This window comes from Podarcis gaigeae (assembly GCF_964106915.1).
Source record: "Podarcis gaigeae genome assembly, chromosome: 1".
Taxonomy (NCBI): Eukaryota; Metazoa; Chordata; class Lepidosauria; order Squamata; family Lacertidae; genus Podarcis; species Podarcis gaigeae.
In genome coordinates, this window is record NC_139678.1 from 96,431,002 (window position 1) to 96,444,205 (window position 13,204).

Sequence of the window (13,204 nt, forward strand, 5' to 3'; positions counted from 1 at the left end):
AAATCCAGCAGCCCAAACCCCCAATGACCAGAGCCCTTGAGCTAGACTCCACTCTAAGGATCAGCCTCTTCAAGAGCCTCTCCACCAGACCTGCTCTTGACTTTAAGTAATAAACCTGATGAAGCAATGGAGAGGTTGAAGGCCAGAGAGCTGCTCATTGAAGGCTATCTGTTTTCCCGCAAGGGGAGTGGAGCCTAGGAGGGATAATCAGGCCTAGAGAGTCTATAAGGGCTCAGTGAACATCAACTACTCAACACAAGTAAACTCTCTGGGACCTGTCCAGGGTTCTGAAGGGCCTATCCATTACCACTCTCATCTCCTAATTCTAGTTCTTAGCCTTTGAGTGGATATGTACAGTTCCTGCCTGCCAGTCACCTTCTATTACTAACAGCCCCAGACCAGCTTCTTACAAGCTCCTCCACTGACTCATCATCATCATCAGGACAGTCTCCAACAAGCATTAGGGTTGTTCTTGTCAGTGTTGCTCACCTATGGGTTATAGCTTTAATTTAGATGTATTTTATTTATTTTATTATACCATTAAAAGTCTAAACTAAATGCATTGGAATAGCAAATAATATTAAAATTACAGTGACAATTCTAAGCTTCTTTATCTGAGAGTCGGCCTCTACTTCTGAGTAGATAAGGTATTGTATTGCCTTGTTGAGGCTGCAGTCCTGTTCTTAGTTTCTTAGGAATAAGTCCTATTGTACTCAATTAGACTTTTGATCATAAGATTGCCTTGGTTTTTTGGTTCAGTGTCTACATTTACATTTTTGAACATAATGGATGGCACAATGCCTTTGTTCCATTACTGCACAGATTATCACTTGCAAAACGTACCCCCCCCCCCCGGATGTAGCCTACACCCTCCTCCAGAAGGCTGGAAGGAACCCAGCCTTTGATCTAGGGGATGCAGGGGTAGGAGAGGTGGGAACATTCCCTTGCACAAGAGTAAATCATTGTGCTATTAGAACAAGAGGCTTAGAGCTACTTTTGATACCAAGTCTTTGCCTTTAAAGTCTCCTTACCCTCAGGTAGCACAATGGGTCAATGTGTTTGGCTGTTAACCAGAAGGTTGGTGGGTCAAGCCCACACAGGGATGGCTGTGGGCAGGATTCCTACATTGCAAGGGGTTGGACTAGATGACCCTCGGAGTCCCTTCCAACTCTACTGATTCTAAGAAGTAAGCCCTGGGATTTACTCCTAGGTAAGTACATACAGGATTCAAGCAAGTGTGTGAAAATGTAGCCAATTATTCCAGTTGGAAGCTAAGCATCAGTTTGAGCAAAGTGAGCTATGCAATTGGTATCATAGAAAAAGGCAGTGCAATTAAAAATAACAACCATATCCAGATGGATCAAGAAAACAAGCTCATCATGCTGTCAGTCAATCTGACACAGTATTACAGTATATCATCCAACATTAAATATCAGATAAGGATAAGTACTTATGAATAAAGATTTGATCTTTTTCAGCAGATGTGTTGAGGTACGATTCTAATACTTGGCTGTTACATTTGAGATTGCCTTCACAACACAGATGGGGGAGAAATTCATTTGGTTCATATTTTAAAGTGACCTTTCCAAAACAACATGTGAAAGAAAACCCTGCCCTTCTCCAAATTTTGCATTGTAGTTCTCCAACCAAAGAATGCACACAAAAATACATACATTACCGAAAAGTGCATGCAGAAATGTGTATATAAGTGAAAACAATGCACAAAATTCATTCTATTATGGGGAAATCACAAAAAAATGTATATACCAGGCAAAACTGCATACAGAAATGAAACACTGAAAGAAATGCTAATGAAAAATGCACACAAATTTTCATATGGACTTCCTGCTTTGATTGCAAATGTACATGGAAATGGGGAAATGAGAAGAACCAAAATTAATGTGAACAACTGAAACTGACAGATTTCTCCCTCTCTACTCCACAGTACCTCTTCTGAGTAAATATGAATTGGCTCACACATATATCATTTATATAATTACCTCCACACATTCCAGCGCTGCTCTTCCAGCTGAGTCAGCAAATGGTCAATGTATCTATTTGAGTCCATATATTCCTGTGATAAAAGAAATTGTTCAGCAAATTAATTTGTGTTAACTGATGCAGGTTTCAATCATACAAAAACTGTAGTTCATCAGATGTGTATTTTCTCCTGCAGTGTTGTTGTTGTAACTATTAATTAGTTCACTTCCCATAAGGCATCCCAAAGCAATTTACAATATAATAAAAACAATACACACAGAGAGACAGAGACAGAGAGTTTAAAACAACAGTAGCACATAGATAAAATCAATTCAGGTAGTGTTCATAGTGGCTTTGAGGAAATGGCATGGAAAATGGAGATCCCACCATGGATATCCCAAGTCACAAATAATATGGCCATGAAAAGCATATTAATTTAATTCATGTACATGTTCAATAGCTGTTGCAAAGGCAATAATAGATTTGTAAGAGTTTGGGAGTGCCCACATCTTATCATCTTCTACCAATCTGAAACACTTTATGCCACTTTTTAGATAAATGGGCTGGATCCAGACTTTACTGCTGGCAGCAAAGGGGAGTGAGGAACCTTTCCTTTGTATCTCCCAGTGCCACCAACCACACTGATCTGGAAACAGCCTTTCTGTCTATAAAAGGCAAAGTCTGGATCTCACCCAATGTCAACAAGCAAAAAAGGCAACCAGAAGTTAATCACTACAATGTACTTAATCACTGTACTGTATCATTATATATATATATATATATTTACTGCTTTAAAATGGGTAAAATGAATTTATAAACTTGTTAAAGGAGGTTCGTGGTTGTGTGAGTAATAATAATTTTATTATTTGTCTCCTGCCCATCTGACTGGATTGCCCCCGCCACTCTGGTCAGCTAGCTACTTATACTCAGCATGGAAGAGTACATTAAATTGAACACATTCCTTTTTTTTTTTTTTAAGTAGCATATTCAACAATGTTTACATGAAATCTCTTTTCCATAGCCTCATATTTTTATATTTGAAATGTTCTGTGCAAGTACTGCTTTTTTTCATGTAAGCCAACATTTTACAAGCCATGAATCAATTGATTATATAGTAAAAGAAATACAACATAACTCTTCCCCCCCAGTAATCATTAAAGTGAACTTCTAAAAAAAAATCATGATTTCAATATTAAATGCAATCAAAAGGAGCTAGTAATCAATGCTGCTTTTCATTACACACAATGCTTATATTTCTGTGTATCTTTTCTCAAGAAAGGTTTTAATAATATGCAAAGTGTATAGCGCAACAGTATGTGTCATCAGAACTTCTCTGATGTTTTCTGTACTCACCCAAATAAAAGAGATGCACCCCTTTGAGGAAAATATCTTTCTCCACACATGGGTTGTTTGGCAGGCTTTATTATTGATTGAGAAGGCATGTGACTGTGGAATTGTGTATTGTGTAATGACAGGTCTTTGTTCAGCCATTTCTCCTCATAATTGAAAAGTGCAAGGTGGAAGTGTCATGAATAATGCATCAATGCCACATCTCTTTTCAACATGAAGATATATGTTACAAGAGAACCACTATCATATTTCATGTACAGTGGGTGCCTTTTATTTTCCCAGCCATTTCAGGAATTCCCCAGTAACATCTCAGTAGATGCCTTAATTGAAAGACACCACCATAAAACATACGCAAGGAAACAACTTAAGCAATCACTGTGCTTTCCTTTTTTAAAAGACCAAATTCCATGTTAATAATCAGTTGCATTGCAAATTAGCCTGTGGCGGCTCAGAGCTTTGATTTTGACTTATGTTTGGATAACACTATGGCATACACTGGGCCATGTTCCATGCCAGTAAGCATTGTATAATTAGAACTATTTCTGCCATATAAAAAATAACAAATGGTGAAGCATGCTTAAATCAGAGTTGGATCCAGATTTGCCATTCCGTCAGTAGAATACAGTGGAGACCCCCATTGCAGAAAATGAGGGGGATATTATTTACATGGCTTCCTGCTTTCCCCTGCAACTCCTTCCACACAAGCATCCCTTCCCATGCTGGCAGCCCCAGCTTGTGGCATCCACCAGGAAAAGCCACCCAGTACAGAGAGTGTCACTTAACCTGTTCATTATGCCTCTTCTTCCATTGTCTCTTGAAACAGACAGATGCGAACAACATTTTAGTTTTGCAGTTCTGTTGGTAAATTTATTAGAAACCAAAGCAGACATCATATTCTAATACTAAGTCAGTGAAAAATTGGCAAATGCCTTTAAAGTTTACATGCACCATACAGAAAGATCTGAAAATCAAATACACTGAAATATGAAATTTATTTATTTATTTAAAAAAAAAAACCACAGCAGTTGCTTTAACAAAGCATTTTGCATAGATTTCTTAATTGTTCAAAATTACTTAAGCATCAGCACACATTTAAAATTAAATCTCAGCTGACGTGACTAAGACTGATCTATCATATTCTGAAGCCAATTGTTTTCATATTCTACTGTTGCAAATTTTGGCTGGGTGTCCTTTTCTAACATCGTTCTTCTCAAGCACACAAGTGTATACAGCATGAAGTCAAAAAGCTACTTTACAGCTTAGTTCTCCAGCCTTTATTCATGCTGAATACATTTTTACACAAGTGTCAATGGTAGACTTGGCTAGCAAGGCATCTCTGGCTGTACAACAAGGATTGCATTCCTGACAGGACCAGGGTTGCTGTGGAATGGTGCTCCTTGGGTTTTATGAGAAACAAGAAAAGCAGTCTATTCTGGATAGGATTATTTTTATTTATTTTATTTATTAAATTAGTATACCACCCATCACAGACCCCAGAGTGGTTCACCAGCAACCCAAGAATACAATATCAAAACACCAAATACATGATGAAAACAAGAACATAAAACAAATCAATAAGCTATCCACCTGAAATATGAAGTGTGTACTCTGGGAATACCTCCTTGATTCCACTTTGCCACACTGGCACCTATTTCCCGCTAAGGCCAGGGGCAGCCTGAGCACAGTTACCGGTACCTATTCCCTAGTAATATCACCATTAAGATAATGTAATGTGGTTTATGCAGGGCTGCCTTTGAAGACAATTCAGAGAACCCAGCTGGTGCAAGATACAACCACAAGGGTGTTGAGTGTTACTCTTGGGTGAGACTACATAACACCAGTCTAAAGTTCTGTATTGGCTGCCTGATTGCAGAGGCAGATTTACAGCAGCTTGATAGGTTCCCACTGCACAAAGTACTGAGCCTAGAGTTGAATACAAAATTGTGGGGGTGGACTGCAAAACTTTAAAGGGGAAGCCACAGTGCCTTCCTCTAAAAAAACCAGGGTGTTATGACTGGACTAAAACGTAGTTACATATAAGGAAGGAAGGACAGATTCTCATTGAGACTGACTAAGGAGTTAAAATAATCAAGTTCTGAGCAGTCAGCATTTAACAAGGGCATGTAGAAACTATGCCATCACTGAATCATTGTTTACAAGAATACAGGTCAAACAAAATACGCTGAATATAAGTGATGGTTGTAAGTAACTGACCTCTGCAGCATATGGTGCTTGCATGTGAATCATGTATGTGATGGATCAAATGAGACAGGAGGTGTTAACAAGGCATGAGAAGTATTTATGTGAAGTGCTGGAAAAAATGTAGCAGAGTTCCCCCCCTCCTTCTGTTTTCATGCGGGCATTCAGATAGTGTGATACCAACAGAGGATACTTTATCCCAGTGTTTCTGAGAGCTCTCTTGATCCCAGCAATCTGACCCAACCTTTATGGGTCAAGTTTGGGGAAATTAATGAATGTTCTGCTCTCAGATCAAGGAAGAATGCAGACCAGAATAGTTTGCTCTGTTCCATAGAAGGGGAAGGAGGATGCCTTTCTCTGACGCCTTCCTATGGTATATTATGTCACAATAAATATGTTTTTTAGATGCCACAAGACTCTTTGCTGCCTTCTTCCTAATACCTTTTTGCAGTGTCAGCTAATTATTATAAAATCTGCACTAAGAAAATTTCAATAATAATTAGTTGGCAATGCAAATGTGTCTGCCTCATAATATGCCAGTATATTTTGAGACAAGTTCCATTGCGCCTGAAAATAGTCCTTTACTTACAATGTAAACTAAACATAATACACATTTATGTGTGTCTTTTGCACCTGAGTGGTCTCTGAAGGATACTCCAAGGGTAGGGCACGCTTCACAAAAATCTGCCCTTTATAAAACCAAATCAAGAATATCCAACCGTTGGAACAACAACAAAACTCCAAGTTGGGAGGCGCAACAGAACTTGCCTATGGAACGAATAAATGTACCCATCAATTTACAGTCATCCCCATCTCAGTCTTCTAATCAAACCTACTCCATGACTTGTACCAACTGGGAACTATCACTATCATTCTCAAGTATCAGGTTCTGATTGGACACAGACTGGAAATTTCAGGAGCCACACTGTGGTAAACATGTGCATCTTCTCAAGCAAGCAGCAGCCACCCATCTGGCCAGCCAACAGTGATGCATTACTAAATCCCACCACCAGCAAAGCTCCTGAATCAGCTGGCAGATAAACAAAACCACAAAAATGTGTCTATTTAGAACTACCTCCTGCCCCCAAAAAATCCTCCCCAGGCCCCAGTATTAACAAATGGCACTTGTAATTGGCAAATGGTGAGTTAATGATGCTTTGAGTTTAAGCGCTTCAACCATCACTAAAAGGAACAAGGATTCTTGCCCACCTTGCTTCACTTCACCATTACCATCATCAAACGGATATGAGCATTTCTGCTCTGTCTATAAGGACCCTAAGAATAGCATGAGAGTTATGTGAAGTCAAAAAAAATCCCCTATTACAGACAGATCCTATTAAACCTTCAGGAAGGGGATGGCAATCAATTCAGCTTATCCATTTTAGAACTAATAAAACAGACATAAAATTTAGGTGGAATTTCATCTATAAGTACCATCCATTGACAAGGCTAATGTGAGGGAGGGAAAGCCATCAAAATTCCTCACTCAAAGGTCTCCAGTTCAGTTGCCTAGACTCTCTTTATAAAAACATTGCTGACTTAGAAAATCATTCCCCAGAGCTATATACAGTAGCTCCTGTATGTTGTGACCTGTCATGAAGACACAGACATGAAAGATTAGCGATGAGAGGCCAACAGGAGTGCAAGGGCTGGGGCTTCCTTGTCTGCAGACATGCCAACACATTCTTTACCCCTTTAGTAAGACAGCTGAGAGGCATCTTGCTTTCATTGTTTCCTGCCGTCACTTTGTCTTTCTGTTCCACGTCTGACAGCGCACCCAGCTCTAGCCACAAACATTTTCTGCTGAAGGAATGGGACTTGTTAAGGCAGGTTTTAAAGTAACATCTGTTCTGCAGTAGCCGGCAGTGCTTGTCTAGTCAATGCACATTTATTTTCTAAGAACCATTGCTATACAATTAGTCTTATAGTTAGTGGGTGCACATTTATGCATGCGCGCGCACACCTAATGCAGACACAATTCAGTATTAGTAAAGCCCAGATGAGACTGTATACTGCTTACGTTACCACTGAAGCTATTTTATGTTCTCTCTTTTCAGTTGAACTTGCACCAGTTTTATTCTCAGTCTGGGAGAATAGAGTGTGTGTGAACTTCATACCCAGATTTGTAATATCTGGTATGAAATGTCATTCATTTTTGTTTTGGATATGACTTATAAGGTATACAATGACATCACAAACATGTATGGTGACACTTTACAAAGATAGATAGGAAGACAGTTTACTGAATAGAAATTTAGTCAAGAACAATAATACACTCAACTTTCAATAGGCTTAACAGTGCTTTCGCCTCCTCTTGGGAAGTGCCCTGACCCTCAAACATGACTCCTCACATGACCGAGAGGAAGATAATAATAAAGAATTATAGGTTTCTCCACTTGAGGGGGTCAGTACCTCTCCCTTGATCCTCTGACCAGATGACATAGTTTTCCACCTTCTGCAGACTCAGAGAACAAGTCCCCAATAGCAATCACATACAATCCACAACATAAAAGTCAGTACTTGAAGATTCAGACAAGGGCCCTTTAGGTGAACACAGTCATCTCAAGGAGGAAGGAGCCATAACAATTCACATAAGAAGATCCCAGCTCTTTGCTAAGGCAATGTATTCTAAAGCTTAGCTAGCAAGGCCCCTGGGGACTGACCAGGGTCCCGCCCTGCCTAGAGATACCTGCCTGGACTTGTATGGATCTGTTTCTTGCTTCTCCTTCCTGTGAGTCCCCAAGCCCCATAACAGGATAGGAAGCAAAGAGAATTCCCAAAAGCCTCACAAAAATATGATCCTCTGTTTTTGTTCAAGAACTCAAGGTAAGTGAACTGTAATAAACTCCTATATTATGTTTGTAATACAGATATTCTCTGTGAGAAAGAACAAATGCAATGAGAGCTTGAGACCAAAAAAGATGAAAGGAAGTAGGGGGGAAAGTCTGAATACAAAGTTTGAAGCCAAGACCATTATCCATTGCTCTGCTTGAATTTCTACCAGATGTGAATCTAACTCATTTTCATCATTTAGCACCTGTATTTTAAGGGAGTGATGGCCTTGCCCACAGATGTCTTCAAAAAGTAAGACTGAAAACTTGCCCCCAATTGGAAATGAGTTCCCATGACAGCAGGGAATCAGGAGTCTTCCAGGCGAGAACTGAAGATGAAAGTTGAACCAATAGTTCAAAAAGTTCATATTTTACATCTTTTCAATTTAACATTTTTTTAAAAAGTAATGCATTTTAACATGGAAGATTCTCACTATTAAATATCTATACAGCAAGCTTTTGTGTGAATTATACTTAAGCTGTTGTCAGGTGACAGAGTCAGGAGCAGATCAGCAATAAAACACCCAGTTAACTCTTTATTCAAATAAACCAAAACAGCGCAAGCCTAGTGATCGCAGCAACTCTTCCCAGGAGGAAGTGCGAGGACCGACAGTCTCCACCTTCCTACCACTATAAGGCTCCTCCCCCAGGTCCTTCCCCAGCAACCCGAGGTTCCTTCATCTTGCCTCTCTTTGCTCTGCACTCTTCATCCCTCTCCGTGTTTTGGGAGACTAGTAGGGAGGAGACCTGGTAACAGCAGAATGGGGAGATTCTTTAGCAGCCTGGCTCTTTAGCAGCCTGCCCCCACTCCTATCCAGCCTCCACTTCAGCCTCTGATTTTGGACTCCCTTTGCCACAGCCACTTCCTGCTCACTAAACCCTGTTACCTCTTCAGCTTCCAACACCTCCTCCACCCAGTCTGCTCCTTCTTCTCCCTCTAATCACTCATCATTGTCCCACCATCCAACTCCCCTTGGGGGTTCCCCAGCTGGTGCCTCCCACCACTGCTCTGCATCCAGCCAGTCCATGACAGCTGTAACAGCAATCTTGAATTATACCAAAGGTGAATGTGCACATCCATAAGCACCCACACATGCATATATATCTGCACACATATTTCCTGCCTTGAAGTATTTATAATGGTCCATATAAAATCTCTATAAAATTTATGGGATTTGAAGAAAACAACAACACATATTGTATGTAGGCAGAGCATATATCATTCATTTTCTTTGAGGAAATTATTGTTTTTGGGGAGTGGGTATGCAACTTATTTGTTTGAGACTCTGTTCTTGCATTAATGAACAACAACATTCAGTAAATATATAAACCCCATTTTTTAAATAAAGTTTTATTTTCAGCATGAACTGATGAATAAAAGCCCAGCCTAAGCCTACACTCTGTGTTTATGGAATTCTCCAAAAAAAAAAAAAAAAAAAAAAAAAGCTAGGCATTTCCCAAATGCTGTATAGTGAAAGTAGATAGCATCATGTGCCCTTGCTTAGAGAGGAAATTTGGCACAGAATTAGCAAAATGAAGTGGTCATTTTGAAAGGGAACCTACAATTAGAAAGTTCAGCACCATCCCAGCAATAGGCAATAAGTCTAGAAAAAGAACTTGTGGAATACATGTCTGCGTGTCAAAATTGTCTCCAAACCCCAATAAACACCAATAAGCCCTAGTGAGATATTTTGTTCCTCAGAATCTATTTTGAATGAAAATCTGTACTTGAAAAAAGCAAATTTAGTAAAAGTTGTTATGCTTGGATAATTCCAAAAGCCTTAACCCAGCAATTCATGTTCTCAGTAGCTACCATCATAAGCTGAACTTAGTGCTGTGAGACATTTATTGCTATTACATGTGAATCAGGAGCTACACCACGTTCATAATGAAAATTGCCCCCTTCCTGGCTGCTATTTCCCCCAAAGGTGCTGCTTATAGTAAAAATATATGGGTATTTTTACACCAAATGTACTGAAAAGTAGAGGGACAGTCTATCATTCACCCACCTTTGATAGTGCACATGGTATTTCACGGCAGCTACAAGATGCTCAAAAGGTAAGTAATTCTCATGTGATCTTGAGTTGCTGCACAGTTAAGGAACCAAATCCCCATTTTTGTAGCTGTTGTGAAACCAACAACTGTGCACTTGCTGTGCACATTTCTAATAGCTGTGTGTTCATTTGTCAGTCCTTTCCATTATCAGTACAGTAGCAACAGCATGGGATGCTAAACTCATCTCTGTGTCTACGACATTTCATTTCCTTGTGTTTTCTGATTTAAAAGTGTTACATACCACATGGAAATCTCATTGAGCCGCAAGGATTATACTTGTGGAGGAGGCAATTAAAAAAAATGAAATGAACTATTTAATCATTTCTTTTTAAAAGCATTTGCATTAGTATCAGCTTAACAGTAGTTAAATAAAAGGATTCTGAAAAACCAACAATAATTCTCAAACAGGAAATACTTTCAAAGGGTACCATTTAACATTTTGAGGTGGGGGGTGCACAGTAACCATATCCCTATGACAACACCAGAGAGGATTTGTATCTAACTGCAAGGATCTAATTTATTTCTCATATAATAATATCCAGTGGCCATTGTGAACATTTCATTATCATGGAAATTAAAGACAACACAAAGAAATTAATGTTTTAAGAGAAACCTAGCATGGTCCATTAAACTCTGCCTTTTATTGTCTGTATAACTGTAATAAGATACGTTTTCTCCCTTTCTGTAATATATACACATACATTTCTGAATAATGGGAGTAACACTTTCCATAAATTACATACGAAAGCTTTGAGGGCAAGCCACTAGCTCAGCACAACAGTCTTCATATTTCCATATAAATGTACACTGTGTACTTTTTTCTTTTCTCGATTGTCACACGCCCCATAAAGCAATACAATTTATCCCAGTAGATGTTAACTCTTGCTAATTTGTAACAATCACAAATCATGGCTAAGTTGAACAAAGCGAGGATTTCTGCCATTATTACCAGCAAGGGCCAACAGGAGTTGGCCTTCAGAAAGAGATGGCAGTTGACTACAAGCCAGGATATGTAGTTCGACTACTATCTTATGTGGTTTGGGCTAGAAAGAACAGGGAGAAGTCACAATGCCCAGATCAGGCTAAAGGCTTTATATGTGTGGCAGTAGAACACATCTATGACCCTACTTGGATAGGAAATCTCCTGAACAAAATCGATGCGCCCATGATGACATTATCCAACCTGATCTAGCAACCTGGGGCTACACTTCCACACCCACACTTTTTCAAGAGGAGAAATATAAGGCCATATTTAGGTCTCCCTTACTTAACTTTCCCTTCCCTGCCAAGCAAGTGATTGGTATGACTGCAGCTTATTTTTACAGGGAGGCTAGGCATGCAACCTTTGCTGCTGTGCAAGCACTGAATTAGATCAGTGCCTACACTGTCAGGTTAATTTTCCTGAATATTTGACACTGGATCTTTGGCATTTGAAATGTCTTTCCTTCTATGGTTTGAACAGAGGCACGTTCTTTGTGACACAATACTTTTATCTCATTAAACCAGAAGTTTTATGGTCTCTCTGCAGTGGCTCTGACCACAAAGCGCCACTGTTTAGCTCGTTAACCAAGGAATGTACAGTGGAATGCACAAAATTGGTGTGCTCACACTTGTCATGCCAAACAGCAGTAGCCTGTCTACTCCCATGTTATCCGCAGGGGAGAAATATTTCATTCCAATACTGTTCCTACATTATAATTTCAGTGGAGACTTATCTAGCCCCATTCATTTTTGTTTGTCCCCATTCCGAAAAGTACATACAGTAGGAGCTATCCCACAAAACCTTTCAGAAAAGCGTATGAAAATTCTAACTACAATTGCTATCCAAGAAGATGGAAGTAGTTTTCCCCCTTTCCCTCTGGGCACTTGGGATAAAGCTGGTGTTAATGGCGAGGAAGAGGAAAAGCAGGACCAGGGAACTCTGGGATTCAGCAATGTCTCAGCAGATGCCCAAACATCCAGTCCTGCCAGAGGATACCACATGCCTAGAAAAAGGATTTGGAACCTATTTTAGCCAGGAGGCACATGCTGGTGCTGGATGGAACCACAAGCATAAGTGGCAGAAAAATTACTGTAGATTTTACCTTTGAACCAAAGGCTACTTTCTGTACACACATGCCTCTTTCCTGTATCCAGGCAATCAAAAAGCATTACCAGAGTTCAAGGACACATTCCAGTCAGGCAGCATGTGAAGCAAGGCCAGTGAGGGATGCAACCTGGGGGGAGAGGGTGTGGATAAGGAGTGTGTGTGGCCTGGAGAGAGCCAAATAGAGAGGATTGGAGGGTTGCATTTTGCTACAGGGCTGAAGTTCCCCACCCCTGGACTAAAACATAGTGCAATTGACAAATAATACTTACTTCTGTTAAAGAAGAGGAAATAGACCAGCTATGCAGAACACAGGTTAAAAGCCTTTCAGTTTTACAGTGTAAACAATAGGTGCCAAGTCTAAAAGCTATTTCTGCTTCTAATTGCCAACCTTTGAAGACAGTTTAGAAATTGTAGCTGGTGCAGAATTAAATGACCAGATTGCTGATCAGGGCAAGACAGTCTGAACATATAACAACAATCCTGGCATGACTTCATGGGCTGACAATTAGTTTCTGGGTCCAGTTAAAGTGCTGCTTTTACCTATAAAGCCTTATGCTGCTCAGGACCCGAATATCTCAAGGACTGTCTCACCCAACATCAACCAATTCAAACCCAGCATTCATCATCTGAGGCCCTTCTCTGTATTCCCCCTCGGAAGGAGGTGCAGAGGGCAGCAACATGAGAACCAGCCTTCTCAGTA

The 13,204-nt window shown here is 39.9% G+C and overlaps 1 protein-coding gene and 1 long non-coding RNA gene across 10 annotated transcripts in view; one reads left to right on the forward strand and one right to left on the reverse strand.

The window, feature by feature from the left end:
• The window catches only part of NCKAP5 (NCK associated protein 5), a 610,895-nt gene that overhangs the window by 364,879 nt on the left and 232,812 nt on the right, over positions 1–13,204 (reverse strand). For all 8 annotated transcript variants that reach the window (XM_083703012.1, XM_083703010.1, XM_083703011.1 and 5 more), the window contains one exon: positions 2,001–2,074. In XM_083703012.1, the coding sequence (XP_083559138.1) occupies positions 2,001–2,074 (74 nt within the window). The remainder of the gene's footprint in view (positions 1–2,000; positions 2,075–13,204) is intronic.
• Positions 1–13,204, forward strand: part of LOC310833630 — a 52,054-nt gene that overhangs the window by 15,881 nt on the left and 22,969 nt on the right. The gene's annotated exons all lie outside the window — the stretch shown is intronic.